Here is a 19396-nt window from a genome sequence, read left to right as displayed (position 1 = left end):
GACCTAATAGGATCCCATTAAGCCTATATGGGTCAAATGTGGTATCCACCCATTAAACCCCATACCTACTTATTAAAATCTATGGGCTTTACATAACTGAATCACTTAATTAAGCCCACTTATAAAATAGCCCATCAATGCAATTGTTTCATTGAATATGTAAGCCCACAAAATAGAGATTAAAACCCAATAGAATTGTCTTAGAATCGCAGCAGCTCGATGGATTCCTTTCTCCAGGAATCGGTCGTCTCATGAGACTCAGAGAACTCTCTCTCCCTGACAATCACCTCGTTGACAAAATTCCTCGACAAATCATCGACTGCTGGAAATTGCAAATCCTAAACCTGTGAAACAACCACTTTTCTGGCAGAATTCCATCAGAATTCTCCTCGATTGTAAGCCTCTGATCCCTTGATCTATCTTCAAATAGCTTTTCGGGCGATCTGTCCAACGGTGAAAGCAGTGGCTGTTGCTCCGTTGAGATCCAGTTTTTATGCGAAAAGCAACAGCAGTAAATTTGTTTACACCCTATACAACCAAACAAGGTCGGTGTAAGTTTTCAAAATCAACGGGTTTTGAAATTTTTCTGTCGTATAAAATTTTTCTAAATCGGTTCAATTTTTCTATCGTATAAAATTTGAATTTATACCTTAAACAAATGCAGCCTAAGGAATTATAATGAAGCCTAAAGAACAAAATCCAGTTGCCTGGGAAAAAGAACGAGCAGAAGTTGAAATCTTATCTTATCGGATATTGATTCAACGCACGTTTTGAGACACCAGAGTCGCCAGTTTCAATCTCGGTGACAACTTCTATGCCATTGTCCAGTCCTCTTTAATTGCTTGAAGAATCAAAAGCTCATTCTTTATTCACTTATTATTCATCTTCATGTGGCTATTCATCAATCAGAACTTCAGAAAAACCAAAAATACCGTCAAACACATTAGTTAAGTACACATAACTTAGAGTTAGTTAATTACAGTTAACTAACTGTAACATTTTCCCTTTATGAAAACCCAGGAGATGTTTAAGTATTTTCCCCTTTTAAAATAGCAACAAATTTTAGACTACAAATGCTGCACGATTTACCAAAAAATTGATATTGAATCACATGATGAAAACATATCAGAATAGCATTTTTGTATATTTAAGTCCATCTTATAAACTCAAGTACATTTTAATTAATTTATGAAAACCCAGGGAATGTTTAATTATTTCCACCTTTTTAAAATAGCAGCAAATTTTGGAGTACAGATGTACGATTTACCAAAAAAACATGATATTAACTTTGTCTAATAGCATTTTTTTACATGATATTTCTAGACTTTTATTATGATGATAATTATATAACCATATCAATTATATGGTGCCCTCAAAACATTTTTAAGAACCAATTTGTCCTTTCTGGCACATTGTTTATAGACACTTCAAATAAATTACTCCTCTACACAAAACATTCAATTCACATAAAATAACATTAAAATCAAATAGATTGAAGATGATGGAATTGTTTTAGTTTTTGGTGGTCATACATTAAAAGGGTATGTAGTTTACTTAATTTATCTTTCATTAGATTATAGTGGGAATGATAAATTTGATTCTAATGTTTATTTGAATAAATTTAATCAAAAGAAAATAAAATAAAATTACCATTTTTGTCCTTAGTAAAACACGATTAGCCACTCTATTTGGCTCTTAGTTAATTTTGTTTTCTGTGGGAAGGAGTATTAGGGGTACTTTTGGAATAAACAATCATGAGCTCATGCCCTTGAATAATTTCCACTCAGCTTAGGTGATAATGTTACTATTTTCAGAAAGCTAAACAAGCACTTCTTACTCAAAGGTCAATTAAATAAATAAGTTGCAAACTATAGGGAGTGTTTTAATAAAATAAAAACATAGTTTTAAGTAAATCCATGGAACTATAGAGGGTGTTAACAATTAGTATTTAAGAACAAGGATTTAGAATATATATATAAATTAATAAGAATACTTACCATATTGCACAATTGCTGTTACCAATGTTTCCTTTTGATCAATTATTAGTGTAAGTGCATGTACTATGAGTGCGTTCAAATATGAATTATATATGATATATAATATATTTTTTTTGTTTTTCATAGATATATATAGGGTGTTTGGAACCGTGGGTATTTATTCAATGAACGTTGTCACATAGGCACCACCACTTCAGCAGTTTCCATCTCATATTCTTCTGTATGCATCGAGAATAGCAAAAGGTGACTTCGATTTCTATGCAAGCGTACCATTTGAAAAAGTTATTTTTTAAATCTTCACCCAGTGGTTAGGCGTTTTCACTGTTATACTGTGTGGTGCCTAGTTGTCATAAACAGTTGTAATTATTGGAACGGGATCTACTCCTCACACTTGAGCACCTCACATGCACATCCACCGTGCATTGGGAACATCTCCCGTGAAAAATAACTTACAAGTATGAGAGATGTTCCCAATGCATAGTAGGATGTGCGTGTGAGGTGCCCTATGTGAGGAGCAGATTCAGTCCCATTATTATTAGCTTTTTCGGTTTTGCAAGCAAATAAAGTATAAGCATTGAATGAAAAAACATAAACGGAACCAAACACATACATATTATTTGGATTTAACTTTAATGAATCAAGACAAATATCTGCCATATATACTAATGTAAGGGTGTGTGTGCAAGTATAGTGTAAAGAACTAAGCCAACATTATATAATTAAATTTAACTTTTACATGCATGTAGACCTGTTCACGGGCCAGGCCAGATTGGGCTTTGTTTCTTCAGAAATAGAAAATATTGACTCAAGCTTGAGACCGATCTGACCATTGGGCCTAAATCTTGAACTTGAACCCAGCCCTAAAGCCGAAAGCTAGACTTGGACAAATGTTTTAGAATATTATATAACACATTTTTCGATACTAATATTATTATTGCATAATATTATAATATACTTTTTATTATGTATATCAAATTCGCATCAGGATTATTTGGTAAAACTCAAACCTGACCCGAAAAAAAATCGGGCCCAGCATTTAGAGCCCAAATCCGGGCCATATGGGCGAAAAAGCTTATCCATGCCCGACCTAAAACAGGCCGAACTGGGCCAGCCGATCGGACTACATGGGCCTGGAGCCCCAAGTAAAATAGTTGTAATTCACCTTTTTTAGGCAGAAGAACATCCTTTTTTTAAGGTTTAAATGTTTCATAACCACCCAGGCAAAAATCATGTTCGCTCAACAAATTGTGGTTATTCACGTAAGTTCTCCCACCTACCAAAACCAAAGAAGATATCATGAGATTCTGAGGGGTAGTGAAGTAGGTGGGAACTTGGATGCTGCAGATTTAATCTCCACAAAGCATGCGTTAGGTTCAGGCGATCTAACGGCCAAACAAAAATGTAGGCAGAACCACACAATCGCGGCCTCTTGCGGTAAGGAACTTAGTAGGAAGCCCACTCTGTCACGGAGCGATCAGCATTTCCACATTCCACAATATCCACGTGTACCTTTGTCTTCTTCACATGTCCTCGGAGAAGTGGGTCCATTAAACAAGTGGTAACACTGTCACGGTATAACCGTAGAACAGATTTCTTTAATTTTGATGGGATCAATATCCCCAAACCCCAATTTCGTAATAAAGGAAACTATTGTTCTATTCACACATAAACTCTCTACCTCCGTTTGTGGCTCCTCCTACAGAACAGAAAACATTCGGTGTGGTCAGAACTCAGAACTCAGAATGGAAATATTATATAAAATAGTGGGTATCACTAATCACGATCACGGCTGGCTGCTGGCATTCACAACGTCGGAGTTCAAGGGTGGAGCCCACTAGCTAGAAGCTCAGGTAAAGATTCTAAAATTTTTTCTGTTTTTTCCGCTCAATCAATATCAACACCGTCGCCGTCTTCTTTTCTTTGGTTACGCTTTTGGATAGAAGGGGAGTTCAATTTGAGAACAGAGGACCATTTTTCCATTTAGGAAGCCGGAATCCACCGTCGACGGGCCCAAATTTGGATAACCACTAGCTCTCCGCACACAGTCTTTCATCCATCCTTTTGCCTTATCCTGGTGACCCAGAAGATGCCCCTGCTATGTCTTTATCAGCTTCGAATCATAACAGCATTACTATAGCTTCAAAATACTCTCTCTCTCTCTCTCTCTCTCTCTCTCCACTACACATAAAAAAAAGATCAAGAAGAATCATTAAAAAGGAAACAAATACAGATACAACCTTCCTTTTTCAGTTGGCTACTTGGATTCTCTTCCCCTGCTTCTAATTTGAATTTTAACATACATGGATTCTAGCCGTCAAAAATATTTATTATAAGATCCTTCCTTCACCCTTGCAGAACCCAAATTAATCCGTAACACGGAGGAAAGGAAGAGAAAGTATATGTACCGATTGAGACACAGTAGGTTAGAAAAGGTTCTCCTCTGCAGTCCCCAGTGGCCTAGATATCCAGTTCAAGAGAAATGGTTTTGCTTCTTCTGATTTCTTTTGTGAATCTCCCCACCTGGCATTGTGACCAAGTTCCGATTGAATTAGCCTAAATTGGGTGGTGCTTCCTTTGACGGCTCGTTGGGGTTTCAAGAAGAAAGCCTGACTACATCACCATCAGATAACATAATTACAGCCTTTCAATCACAAATCCTCCATTCTTGTTACTTTGGATTGGTATGAAATTAGTTAGGTTTAAGGGTTTAAGGGTTTTGAATTCCATTCTCTAATCGTCTTCGATCGATCGGCTTTTTGTGCGGCACTGCTGAACCCGACTAGCTCTATTATTTCAAGGATGAGACCTCAATACCACCCACATCGTCTCCTCCTACACGTGGAATCCCGGGCACCACTGATCAATGGAAGCAGATCGTCGCATGGGTCTTACTCTTACACCAGTGAAGCAAACTTCGACACCAACATGGTGATCATCCTAGCGGCCTTGCTATGCACACTAATATTCGCTCTCGGATTGAACTCCATACTACGTTGTGCACTAAGATGTGGCCGCCGATTAGCCTTCGAGACACCGGACGAGACAGCTGCACGTTTAGCTGCAACTGGGCTTAAGAAGAAAGCATTGCGCCAGATTCCGGTAGCGGTGTATGGATCGGGATCGGGGAAGAGTATTCAGGCCACCGAGTGCCCAATTTGTCTGGGAGACTTTGTGGACGGAGATAAGATACGTGTCTTGCCTGAATGCAGCCATGGGTTCCACGTCAAGTGCATAGACACATGGCTGGTGTCACACTCGTCCTGCCCTACTTGCCGGCATTCATTGCTGGACCGCCCAACAACATCTGATGCTCAAGATGCCGATGAACGAGTTAGGCCGCCGGAAGGCGGGTCCGGCCGACAGGGTGGCCTCATAGTAGTCGTAGGCTTGTAGCGCAGCCGAGTTGATGGTGTTGATCGGACTTATATATCCCAATACTATATTTGGTACAGGTTTTTATATTATTTTTTTAGTTGTTTTGGTTTTTAATTTAATTGAAAGCTAGCTTTATGTAAAGAATGTAAAAACAAAGAGCAACACGGCTTTGTAGTATTAATCACTGTAGTATTTGCCACTTGTCCAAAGCTTAAAAGCTTAATAGTGAAAACAAAACAAAATGAAGGATTTTTACCTATGGAGGTGGGGTTATGTAATTGATGGGCTGAATTTGATTAATTTGTACATTTACCTGTATATATCTATTAATAAACCATCGCCATGTCTCATGTTTGTACCCTAAAACAAGAAAAAAAAAAGGAAATTATGCATATATTAGGGTTGTTTAAGGTTAAAATCTTTTCTAAATGGTAAATACACGCAGAAGTTGTGTGGTTTGAATATTATTTTGGTGCCATAATATGCATTAATTGGAAAATCATCAGGTACTCGGGTGACTTGCTGGGTCGATTAAAAATTGGCAATCTGGTCAAGACGAAGTTCACTTTATATCAAGAAGATAAGTTTGGTTTACCAATTTCCAGGTACATATAACGTTTTTTTTTTTTTTCTTTTATGGGATAGTTTTTTGAGAGTTCAGGGAATGTTTCTTGTACTCTCCTGTATTTTTTTTAATAAAATTTTAAAATTTGGGGCTTAAAAAAAGTTTGAGCCAGAATGGTATTAACTAACAAGGATCATCAATAATGAATAGAATATAATTAGCCAACTGAGGGTCAATTCTCGCAACCACCAACTTTTTCATTCACTCAGTGTGGTGCTGCAGTAATCAAATGGGGGGATCGGTTCACCAAAATACCCGAAAAAAATGTACCATAAGTCCATAATTGCAAGATTTAGTATACTAGGCTAAAATACGAGCAGCAAGCCTCGTTAGGTTTTAAATTCTCAACTCAATGTGGTGCTTCTCCTTTCAAATCCTTCACTGGCCCCATTCTCCTTTCAAATCCTTCACTGGCCCGATCTGACCCAATGATATCATGCCAACTCAAAGAATAGTTAGTCGGTAAAGAAACAACTGCTAATACCAGAAAATTATGATTACCAGAAGAGAAGAAGGGCTTTGACCACTCAAAACTCCCCTCTGAATTTTTATAAATACCACTTTCACTTAAATGAGTTGGCATGACGTGGAAGAGGATCCTCTCCGCACATGCCAGTTGAGGTAAGGGCATCAATGAACCAGTTTTTGGTTAGTACTCCTTCCTAGCAGAGAGCTCAAATGCTAAACTGAATAAGTCGCTTGGTCGAGCTGTAAAAGAAAAGTGATTAGTGTCTGGGCTGCTTTTCTCAGGGTGGGCACTCCGATGCTTAAATCAACGAATTGGAGTTTGATAGTAAAAAAGCTAGAGAGCTAGAGTGTGTGCGAGCTAAACCGCACGTACTTCTTCTATGAAAGGGGATTCCTTTATATAGGCAAGCTGCTGTGAAGCTCACGAAGGTTGCGAGATCACCGGCCCATCTGATTTGAAGGTGGTTTTATGCCCAAAGGCGAACTCCGCATAAGCTGATAATGCTTATCCAAATGCATCCAAAGCAGGTGCGGCGGGGATCTACTCTGTTGTAGTGGCATCATGATCCCGGGGGAGTCGGAGATGATAACCCGCTTAAGGAGGAGGTCACCCAGCACATCTGGCAGATCGCTAAGCAAATTCAAGTCAGGTCGGCAGAAGCACGTTGCCACTTACGCCGACCGGATGTCTTGCGAGGCCATTCGCAGCTCGACTTGCTGAGATCGTCAAGACGGGTACAAGGTGTCCAAATCCCTCCCGAGCTCTATTTACGTGGTGTTGAGATGTTGCTTGGTTGTTATTAGATGCCATGTGTCATCACGTGACTGGAGGGCCAAATCGCCCCTCATCAATTGCCCCCCACTCCCGAGTCAAGGTCAGTTCGACAAAGGGTATGGCTCATCCCAAAGCCTTTGGCCTAGAGTGACGGGTCTGGTCGGTTCTCTGTATGCTCGGTCTAATTCGTCCACCCGGCCTAGAGAGTGAGTTGTCATGCGTATCAAGTTCAAATTTTAAATTGGACGCACAAGTTCAAATTTCAAATTTCGCCACCAAGTGCTGAGGTGGCTGAATTGGGCGCGCAAATTCGAATTTCAAATTCGCCACCTAGCGCTGAATGGGCGCACTCTCTTTCTGGGTCATTGGATGGGATGCAATTCCGCCATCGATCTCAAAGCACTTTCACTATAAATAGGGGGCGAAGAGGGAGTATCCCCAGGTCGCTTGAGACGAGGTAGGGACCTGGGCTCAAGAGCAACGAGGGTCCCATAGAGGGGCCTCGACCTCTCAACAACCTAAGACCAGGTTGGAGTTCGAACCTACCGAACTGAGCGAGGAGGAGTTGATTGCCTTGGCGTCGACCTTCCAGATCCTCAATTCCTATGGCATCATCCTGTCCGGAGAGGATCAACATCATTGGAACCATGGGCAGACTAAGGTATGCATCTTCAAAGAGGCGCTTATCACCAGGCTCTATTTCCCACTGCACCCTTTTATCTACAAGGTGCTTTCACACTACAGCATCTCCTTAAGGCAGCTCCACCTGAACTCAATTAGGACATTGGTAGGGATGATATTTGTATGTTTTCACCTTAGTTTCAAGCTCAACTTCAATATCTTCCACAGCCTCTACCAAATAAAGAAAATGCACCGGGAGCCTTACTATTTTTACCTGAGCTATCGACCTAGTTACAAGCTTTTGAGCAACTTCCCTTCCAAAGTGGCGAACTGAAAGTCGAGGTACTTCTTCCTATCTTGGGAAGATAGCTAACCCATGGATACCACTTGGAGGAGTGAGGCGAGGAGAGTCCCTAACATTGAGTTCAACGATGATCTAGTGGACCAAGTTTTATTCCTCGTAGAGCGGCACTCCTTGGCTGACGAGTTCATGGCCGAACCGATGCTTGTTGGGGCCGGACTAAGTCCTATGAGTGGGTCACCCGCACGGTGCCTTATTATGCTAATATCTTTAGATTTTCTGACCTAACCAGATCGCTTTCTTTTTCGATAGATATGTTGAACACAACATCTATTTTGTCTACAATGAGAAGGGCTCCCAGGAAAAAGAGGAGGGTGGTCGAGTCTACTCATGCTTTGGAGACGGAGGAAGAATTTACAGAGAGGTCTCCATCTAGGGAGCCCGATGTGGTGGACATCGACAATGATCACAATGGTCTAACATCCGTTGACCCTGTAGTCATGCCTAACCAATTCGCTCTGCCTCCAACTTACACGTTCCCTGTCGTCGCCTATGAGGGGTCCAGTTCGTGCGGCCAAGTTTACCTCTTGAACTGGGATGTCACCACCACAAATAGGATCCGAGACCCTCGCATCACCTTTAAGGTGAGCACCAACATACTTCTTCCTAAGGACAAAAGGGAATTCAGCCAGCGAAGTGTCGCCGACCTACACAGCTCAATATTCAGGGACACACTATCGGTAAATACTTGTCCTTTTAACACTTGGTCTTCGTATATGTGCACTTTGTAAACTCTTTCTTCTTTGTAGGTGAGTTGTATGACCCGAGCTCTGAACGACTACGCCATCACCATGGAGCATAATACCACGCAGATGACGGCCGTGATCGAATCCCTTCAGACGTAGCTGGAAACTACTAAACTGGAAGCCCAAGAAGATCGTCATTGGTTCCTTGATGCGTTGTCAAGCTTGACTTGCCAACTGGAGGAGGTGAAGAGCAACATCACCAAGCAAGCTCAAGAACTTGAAAAAAGGGCAGATGAAGTATGCTGAGGACATCTTGCGAGCGAAGCAGCTCGGCACCGAGGTGTTCAAAAATCTCCCGAGTTCGAGCACGCAAAGATGGAAGTTGTCGTACCTTATCTTAAGATGGGGCAATAGAACTTTTTCTGTCACTCAGTGTGGTGTTGCACTCTCCGTCTCAATTCTCAACTATGGAGGGAAGAGAAACCAAGGGGGTTTCTGGTGCGAGAGAGAAATGATTACCCGCTTCAAGAAGAACAAGAAGAAGAGAGGGCATGTCAATGCCGGGCATGGCCGAATTGGGAAGCACCGGAAGCACACAGGAGGTCGTGGTAATGTCGGAGGCATGCATCACCATCGGATCCTCTTCAACAAATACCATCCTGGTTACTTTGGTATGGTGGGTATGCGTTACTTCATAAACTTTGCACCAAGTTCTATTGCCCCATCGTTAACATCGATAAGCTTTGGTCTATGATCCCTCAAGATGTCAAGGAGAAGGCCTCCATCGATAACGTTCCCCTCATCGATGTTACCTAGTTCGGTTACTTTAAGGTGTTGGGCAAGGGTGTCCTACCTCCATCTCAGCCCGTCATCGTGAAGACCAAGCTCATATCCAAGCTTGCGGAGAAGAAGATTAAGGAGGGCAATGGTGCTATCGTGCTCACCACTTAGATTTACTGATGTATGGTGACTGAAACCGCTATTCTTTTCTCCTTTTATTAGGTTTTAAATTTCGGATATTGAAATTTAAGGCTCCGTTCATTTTTCAATAATTTCCTGGAAAATACTTACCTGGGTAAGTGCATTTACCCATATTCTTTTATTTCTTATGTAAATAAGGCAATGACCATTTTAGGCATAAAAATTCATTATTGAAAGGGACATTTTGTCCCATTCAAGTGTCGGCAATTTTCCCCCTAGGTGGGAAAGTTATTTACCCACCTAGGAGATGAGTATCATTTACCCGGGTAAGTGATACCTAGAAAAATAAACTTTCCCTGGTCCCCACATAAATATGAAAAAAGAACATGGGATTCTTGGTCAATGGGAACCAAAATCCCATTGACCAACTTCCCCTATCTCAAAATTCGAAAAAAGAATGCCCCCTAAGTGAAATGCTATCAGAGTATCAATTAAGTACTTGGTTTCTCCATTAGACTAATGATCTATACATGAGAACTTTCTCAAAAAAAAAAAGAGTTCTCAAAGTCGCCAATAAGGGTCACAGAAGCTCTGACAATGGGAATTTTGCAAGGTTATCATTCTGAAGCAAAGATGATAATGGAGCACAGTCCACTTCTAGTTTCTCCAACCGGGTTATGGACAACCTTTTCACTACGGCTAGGTCGTGTTTTGCTTCTCTGTTGTTGTTGGTAGCTTTGCAAGGAGCTCGGTCTTGGCTTTCTTCTCTGATTGTCAATTTTTGGGAGGTTCGCCTCCAAACATACAGGAGTGTTTCCCATCTTAGATATGATTCCACTGACCACCTCCCTCCTAAGATGGGTTAGTGTGGTTTTGCAGCGATAAGTGCAAAAAGCTCATAGGTGATTGCATCCAATTGTTTGTGAGCACGACTGTTGCTGTTTATCTCAACAAGACAATGGAGATCAACACCTATGATGATCTTCTCCATATGACCAACCCCAAGCACGAAACGAAAGTGAGGGACATATTGGTCTATATCTGTAATGGGGCTCAGTTTGGCCACTTGCCCTAAAATATATATAATGTCCGTTTTTCGGCAGCTGTTATTTATCAGCGTAATTTGTTCTTTCATCAGTTATTTAAGTACGCATTTTATAAAAGGATAAAATGGGGTATTTAGAAAGGATATATGCATCTATTAAACGTTTTCCATTAAGGCCAATGACGAAAGGGAGGCTTTTGTTGAATCTTTTAAAAGTTCAAGGAAAGTTTTTGCTAGGGCCAATGACGAAAGGTTTTTGTGATTGTGAAAAACTAAATGTGGGAGATTTTTGTATTTTACCCTTAAATTTATTCTTTTTCGAGTTTGTTTAAATTCAAACCCAATATGAAGCCCATAAGAGTTAAGCCCGTTTTGGACAGCTTGTGCATTGAGGTGAGTTGCATGTCTGGTCGTTGAGCGCTCATGTTTGAATAAATTACTTGGAATTGTTTCAGTTTTACAATCATGTATCTTGTGTTTGGAACGTTAATATTGGTTTTCTCGATTTTCATCAAATACAACTTTTATAAATTCTGTGTGGAATCCAACTTGAAACGGAGGAAACCGTGTCCCCAAAAACGGGCCACAACCTACAATAGGTGGGTCCGGCCGATCATATGGCCAGGCCGACGGCACATCCTTAGGCTAAAAGTGTAACATCATGGCCTTCGATATAGGGGTGCAACTTGGACGGGTTCAGCCTGAGCCTAAATCGGCCCAACCTGAAATTTTATATGGGTTGGGTTTGGATTTTCGGTCCTCGGGTTGGGTTCAGGCCCAAGAAGTCGAGCTTTCTTATTTTTTGGGTCAGGCTCGGGCCTAACCCTTAGGTAACCCGAACTCAGCCCGAGTGTGGCCCAATTATATACATTTATATACACACACATATCGAATTATATATATATATATATATATATATATATATATATATATATATATGTGTGTGTGTGTGTAAATATTGCATACATATTTACATATATATACATACATATTTGTATAAATATTTTGCATACATATATACATAAATATATGTATATATATTTGCATAAATACATTTATATATGTATAATTTTAGAGTGGATTCATTGACCAATTCGAGCCCGTCCCGGGCCTGGGCCCGAGCCCAACCCAAATGCATCAAACTATAGGGCAGGTTGGCTCTAATTGGAAAAAATGGGCTTGACCTCAGGCTCAGGCCTTGCCCAAATTTTAGGGCCAGGCCTGAGTTGACCATAAACCCGACCCAACCCGCCCGACTTGCACCCCTACTTCGATATTTGATGTGGTGTGTGGGCTCATTTTAACGTCATTTCATTCGATTAAGGTGGGCCTGCAACAATACAATAAGGACCTTGATCAACGGTTTTAGCCATGGTTTTTAAAACCGAACCGATCAGAGGTCCGATTACCGGTTCAGTCTAATAGAAAATTAAAAAAATAGTTAAAACCATTTGAATGGTTCGAACAGTTAACCACCCGGTTCGGTGGTTTATTGTCCAAAATCAACAATTTTAGGGGAAATTCGGTTTTTGGGAAAAACGAAACTGATAAAGTGATTGGTTCCCAGTTTTTTTGGTCTGACCGTGCGGTCCGGTTCAATTTTGAAAACCATGGTTTTAGCCCAACAACGGGAAAATCTGATATTTTTCAGGCTAAAACATGAGCAGCAGAAATATAAGCCCCATGTCTATATTTAATATTTAATTTATTAAATATAAGTTTAAAAAATTATTATTTTAATTGGTTTAAGTTTATTTCATTGCATCTGAATATGATCTGAGTGATTGGAATATGACTTGAAATTCCAAAATGCAATCGGATTTCAGATGGATTTAATATTTTATTAATGGAATCGTAAATTTGAAACCGAAGCCTAAATTCTTGCACGGTTTGAATTATTTTGGGGAGTGTGATTTTTGAGTTTGTATATATATATATGTCATTTTTTTATTTCATTGACTGATTGATTGATGTAAAAGAATTTTAGAGGGAGTCCGGAACGTTATTCTCGCAACAATTATCTGAGCTTGAATTGATGTAAGGACAAATTTTACGAGAATCAAATCGGGATTAATCCAAAAGGATGGAGAAATATCTCTTGTCATGTGACAATGTATCCGGATGAAGTAGGATCTATTATTTTCCAATAATTCAATATTTCAATTGCCGTTCACAAATATTTCCTGTAATTCCATCTCATTCAATCTGATGATGACTTACTTCTACGGCAGGTGGGCTTCTTCACCAGTAGAAGTGAGTCCAACCCAACCAACATATATGTCCAAAAAAGAAAATTGTAATGGGTCTCCACGTGTGATAATTACTAATTAGTGATGATGGAAGGGCACAAATTAAGTGCAGATGGAAGAGGGAACAGTTGAGTGAAGAAAAAAGTTGGTGTCTTATGTCTAAGCACAACGACACATCTTAATTATAATTAGTTAACAGTCCAAATCAGAACAGATGGGCTCTATGTGTGTGTACCTAATACAAACGAACTTACGTGGGCGTAGGCAGAACTAAGAAGAAGAAAGTAACAAGCAAAGCAAACATAGATATGATTCTATGGACTGAGGAACAAAACAGACAGCTCAGCCTCTAACTATATGGGACACAAAATAGAAGCATATTCTTTTCACTTGGATAACAGCGCGGAGAGATTGTTGGCTAAGGATGCGACGGTGGTAGGAGACACTCCACTGCTCCCACCCAGATACCATTTCTTGATCATCTCCACAACATTGCCGTTCTCCACTTTGATCTTCGCCTCCTCTTTTCCTTCTGTTGAAAACGATATCTGTCATGCATACACGAAGCTGTGCGTTAGTAGCATTTATATAACGAATGCCAAACATACTCTCTCTGGTAATTGAATTCGCATATGTGTCTCATCTATATCATGGTTTTAATAACTGATGTAGAACCTGTTCTGGCCATCAGTTTTTGGGTCGATGGTTCGAACGAGTGGTCAATTCTAACTTAAAAAAATAAAAATAATTAAAATCTAAAAAATGGTTAAAAAACATTGATCAGATCGATAATTCGACTGCCCGGATGATTAATTCAATGATTTTTAGTCAACCACTAGGTTTAGAGTAAAACGGAGATCAACTGCAATTCAAAAACATAGCTAGTGTTTTAAATAATTTTTAATTCATTACCAAACCAACTTCATGTGTAAAGACGAAAACGCCCTTATTAAAAGCATTAATGGTTGGAGAGTATTAGATGATTGATGAGATCCTCTAAGCTAAGCTGATGAGTCATTAGTATGGGCGTATGGAGATGGATAATTATTGAATAGTTACCTCAGCAGTACCAGTAGAAGGGGAAGCAGAAGGAAAAGTGTAAGTGATAACAGAGTGTTTCTTGAAATATTTGGATTGGAAGAATTGGATGATGTTTTCAAGAGCTTCCTCCTCTTCTTCCTCGTACTTGTCAACCGCTGCTAATCGATCCCTCACAGCACTCTCTATCTGCACCCCGTACTGTGATCCCTTGATCTCCTTGATTACCACTACTCTCACAATTTTCTCCACCGGAGCTGCAAATGCATCCCCATGATCCATCCTATGGGTTAATAATGGAAATAATATAATATAATATAACCAGAAATCCCCACTGCACTTACCTGAAATCAGGGCTTCAAAGAAGTCATCGTCCTGGGCGAGTTCATTTCCTGATTTGCCCTTCCATTGCTGTAAATGAGCCACAACCTCGGGTTCCAAATAAACCCCAATTGCAGTAAACTTGATTTGAAGGAAATGTATCTCAATGTCCGTAATGCCTGCCACCCACAACCACAAACCAAAACGCCCAACTTTTGTAATTAAAGTGTAAACCCATCAAGTTCAAACCAACCTGTTTGGGATACCTAACGCCCTCTATTCTCTAAACTGCACTCTAAAATGTTAAAAATGGTCGTAGCACTATTATCATTATTATTATTATTATAGAAATGCAAAGCAAAGGGTAAGGGGTGGGGGCGAGAGACCAGTTCCACCTAAACAGTTTTCAGATTTGTGTGGAAGTTAGGAAAAATTTATTTTCCTGAATATTATTTATCCCATTAAGTGATATTCATTAAGTGATATTCATTTTTCAGATTTGAACGCTTGGCCCATTTTAACAAAAAAATAAATAATAAATAATAAAAATAAAATAAAAACGGTCAAAACCGTTTGAACAATTAACCGCCCAGTTCGGCGGTTCGCTAACCAAAATCAACGGTTTTGGGGGGGAAATCCGGTTTTTGGGGAAAATAGAACCGGTCACCTGACCAATTCTCGGCTTTTCCAATCTGACTATCCGGTCCGATCTTGTTTTGAAACCCATGATTTAGACCATTTTGGACCAGTCCAATTCAATGTTTGGACCATCCAATTTGTTCAAATTCATTTTCTTTTAGATTGGTTTCAACTCAAATCCGGTCCATTGACACCTATATTCTTATCTTATATCAATGGGCCGGATATTGGCTTAATCCAACCAATTCCAATATAAATTTATTACAAACGGACCAGGTCCAATCCAATCTAATAAATATTTTGGACCAGATCGATCTAATCCACTATGTCTTTTTGTTCCATTCAACCCGTTCAAATTAATTTTGAACTGGACAGAATCCAATCCAAAACCGGTCCATTGACACCCTTACTTGTAGGCTTGTATAAGTTATATCAAGAGAGAGTTCTCTTATTGCAAGTTTCTAAAAAAGAATAGTTGTTTTCGAAAACAAATTGGATATACATAATTTTAAAAACTATTTCGGGATGATTTCATAAAACATATGTTTTTTAAACAAAAACTTCTTTTTTACTTGCAAACTGCACATCGGGAATATCAGTTATGTAAAATACAATTACAACCAATGTTCCTAATGTGCCACTAGGTCTGGGTGAACGTGGGCTACCAATATGTTGTGGATTTGTGATCAGCATATCCGACCTACCCACAAATTGTTTTCACGTCTCTACCCGTAAGAAAACTTTTTTCTCGTCTTTTTTTTTCTTTTTTTTTTTTGCTGTAAATCTATCCACAAGAATAGAGATGCAATTAGATCGGATCAGATTCGAATAAGGGTATATCTGAATCCAATCCGACACTGTTCATGATAGATTCGATTTGATCAGATTTAATAGATAAATATTTTTTTAATTATTTTCATCATATATACATGTTTTTATAAAAAATAAATAATATAACAAATTTATAAAAATACAATATAAATAATATATTTATAAATAAATAAATAACATATATATGTATTATATATATTTATATAAATAAATATAAACATATATCGGATTGGATCTTCTCAGATCAGATAGTGGCGATCTGAATCCAGTCCAATTTCCAATCGGATCCTATTATCTGATCCAATCTGAATATCTGAATAGGGGTGATATGAATTCGACCAAATAGGATCGGACCGGATCATGATCCGATCCATTTGCACCCCTACAAGAAACTATTGCCTTGTATTGTGGAGGAGATCTGGAGTGGCCATGTCATTTAAAAATACAAAAAAAAAAAAATTAAGGGTGTGGCCTTATCATGCATAGGACCATTTCTTTTTGCAAAAGAAAAAGAGTAAAGCTTTTTACCTGTTTGACATGAGTCAATCTATATCCATATATTAAAATGGAATGTTTGCTTTCTAGTTTCTTCTCAAAGGCATTTATCTATTTTATGGTTTATTTATTTATTTTTATTTTAAAATTTAATAAAATAATTCAAGTGGCCAATCACCTTTAAGACTTTTAACTCTTCTCATACTCCCTCCCTCCCTCTCTCTCTCTCTCCTTTCCATTACTCCATTAAATTATTAAAATTCATTAATTTTATCTATATCTAATGCTTATTTTTTTATACATTAGATATATTTACATTAAGTTGTAACTATTAATAAAGATTTGTTATATTGACACTGAGATATTCAATGATATATTATTAGGCTAAATAATCCACTTCAATTCAAAATATAGTTAATTAATAAAGTAATTTGCATTTTAGAATAAATATTATTTACTTCACCTAACAAATAAAAGGACTATTTGTAGAATAGTCTAGGTTGGACAAGTCAAATTGTGACACATCATTCATCTATATATATAGAATATAAACACTATCTGTTTTTAATTTTTTATAAATATAAGAGCCAAAAATTGAAATCTGAGGCCAACAGTTGAGGTTTTTCTTATATAGTGGGACTACAAAGATCACAATAAGTTATCCAAAATAAAAATAAAAAGATCATTTCCAATCAAATAATCGAGCACAAAGTTAAATCCTCCAAAAGCTATGTAGGATACTTTTTGAAAGTTGTTTGGCAAAATAAATTAGTGGAGGGTAAATTTGAAACTTTAAATTGTATATGATAATGCCTTAACAATGATAAGGGTATTTTGGCAAATTCAATGTCTTTGTTATTAAAAGGCTAAGGGAAATGAGGTATTTGTACTTTTTTTTAATCTATATGGGAGGTCTAGTTAGGATCAAAACACAAAGGCCTAATACGATGCTTTTTATAATTTTACCTAAACATAATACAAAAATAACAAATGCCCAATAAAAACTAATAAAATATTAATATTAAGAAATAAAAAATAATACAAATTTACCTAGAACATAGAAGACTGGACACTCTCCCTAGAGCGCAAATTAATTTTAGTGTGATAAAATAAATATAACCCAAAAAATAATACTTAAATTGGATTTAAACAATTCGCTTAATTGGAAATGTCATAGAGCTCGATCCTCAATTTTGCTTATAAAATAAAGACCATACGGATGCTGACTAATTATAAAGTTATTTTAAAATTTGGATCCACTAATTCTCTGATGTGTCTTAAAAATCAACTTCATGTTAAGCCTCCAATTGAATAGTATCCTTCGTTTCCCAAAATCTATTCTGAATCTTAAAAAAAAAAAAGAAAAAATCCATTCTGAATGCTGATGTTGTGATTTCTCCAAAAAAAAATGACGATGGTGTGAAGTTCCAAAAAAAGTGGGTTCAGATTATTTTCTGGTACTGATATGATCTTTCAATTGGATGTTTCTCTTGTGTTTCTACTTTCTACTTTCTACTTTCTGCAATAAATCCGTAGAAAGCCGATTTGGGTTTCACCTGGTCCGTCTGATTTTGATGGTTGTAAGAATTAATTAGTAGCAGGAGAAGCGACAAATTCTGGTGTAGAGTGGATTACTTACCGTGACCCAGCAGAGAGAGTGGCTTGGATGTCGAGATCTCGGGTAGAAATGGTATATCATCAACCATCACGGTTTCAGTGCCCACTGCATATATACAGGATGAATTCAAGCAAAGCCCGTGAGAAAAGAAGAATAACAAATACAAAATATACAGATTTCATCTCATTAGCTCAGCAAGTGATCAGAGTGTGAGAGTATAAGACTGTGACATTGGACAGGCGTGAGCGTGATTAGTGATTACTACTGCTGCACTAATTAATCAATCAAGATTGAAGATGGCGTCGATGACGGGACGGAGGCTGCCGTGTCCGACCACATTCCATCCCATCTTCAACGTGCCCACGCGAGAGAGATGGTTATTTCTTCTTTTCTTTCTTTGGAGTTTGGAGCTTTGGGCGAGAGAGAGAGAGACTTACTTGTTGCTGTTGAAGAAGATTGTTATTTCTTCTTGTCGGTTCTTTGTTTGGAGTTTTGGGCGAAAGAGGAGTAAAGGTAAATGGAAATAGAGATAGAATGGAAGGCCAGTTCTCTGGAGGGTTGCTGGGTTGAGGAAGATATTTAATGTGTTCCAACTAACACACTCTCCTGCCTGCCCTCTCCAGTGCCCTGGTGCTGGTGGTAGGTAGCTAGTGCAGGAAGTTGCGATTTATCTCATTTTCTTCTATTTTGACTGGTAATTTTTTATTCCCATATTACCCTTATTCGATCTTAAAATTTCAAAAAAGTTGTGGTCTTTTTGGAGCTTGAGGCTGGTAGTTAGGTCGAGCAACCACAACTTCAGCATATAATTATGGTTTTTCCTACCCTTTTTTCTTCAAACCAAATACAGCCTAAATATCCCAGCATATGTATATGTGCATATGATATGATTATTGTACAAATTTGTAAATATGCTTATCATATATACAGTGGTTTCGAATAATAAGATTCATATATTTTAAGAGGGTATATATTCTTTGGTGCAAATTATTTTTGTTGTTAGTTTCAAAAATAAATCAAAACCATATTTTTGAAAACAAATTGTTTCTTAAAAACAAGTTATTGGTAATTCTCTTGTGAAGGTAAGAAATTAATTTCCATATTCTACTCTTATTATTAAGATAAACAAATGGTTAAGGAAGATTAGTATTGCCAACGAGAATAAATGCTTTTACAATGGCAATTCTCTGGTGTTTTATATTCTCAACATTCTTATTTATCCAAAAAAGGAAGGAAAAAAAAAGATGAATCACCTAGAAAATGCCTCAAACCAATGTTTTAAAAAATGACCCAAAATCGGAACTGTTTTGGCCACTAGTTTTTAGAAAATG

The 19396-nt window shown here is 38.2% G+C and overlaps 1 protein-coding gene and 2 pseudogenes across 4 annotated transcripts; 2 read left to right on the top strand and 1 right to left on the bottom strand.

Moving 5' to 3' along the window:
* Positions 1 to 2428: 2428 nt before the first annotated feature.
* On the top strand, positions 2429 to 9954 carry LOC148801867 (large ribosomal subunit protein uL15x pseudogene; annotated as a pseudogene). Its single transcript, XR_016083180.1, has 2 exons — positions 2429 to 3847; positions 5879 to 9954. The product of XR_016083180.1 is annotated as a large ribosomal subunit protein uL15x pseudogene (transcript).
* Positions 3841 to 5631, top strand: LOC104594493 (RING-H2 finger protein ATL74 pseudogene; annotated as a pseudogene). The gene has a single exon (XR_016083181.1). The product of XR_016083181.1 is annotated as an RING-H2 finger protein ATL74 pseudogene (transcript).
* Positions 9955 to 13256: 3302 nt separating the features above from the next.
* Positions 13257 to 18643, bottom strand: LOC104594492 (chalcone isomerase-like protein 2). Of its 2 annotated transcripts, none has more exons than XM_010254786.3 (5): positions 18503 to 18643; positions 18087 to 18170; positions 14506 to 14661; positions 14183 to 14418; positions 13257 to 13671 (listed from the first exon to the last, which is right to left on the bottom strand). In XM_010254786.3, coding segments are annotated over exons 1-5 (639 nt in total). In that variant the 5' UTR covers positions 18504 to 18643; the 3' UTR covers positions 13257 to 13509. The 2 variants fall into 2 exon arrangements, with proteins under 2 accessions (XP_010253088.1, XP_019052789.1); XM_019197244.2 differs by lacking the exon at positions 18503 to 18643 and adding an exon at positions 18328 to 18468 and having other exon boundaries at positions 13409 to 13671.
* Between the last annotated feature and the right edge of the window lie 753 nt (positions 18644 to 19396).

The sequence above is a fragment of the Nelumbo nucifera genome, chromosome 2 (genome assembly GCF_055504915.1).
Source record: "Nelumbo nucifera cultivar China Antique chromosome 2, China Antique-T2T, whole genome shotgun sequence".
NCBI lineage: Eukaryota > Viridiplantae > Streptophyta > Magnoliopsida > Proteales > Nelumbonaceae > Nelumbo > Nelumbo nucifera.
Note: the sequence above shows the minus strand (reverse complement) of the source record. Positions and strands in the feature narration are given on the sequence as shown.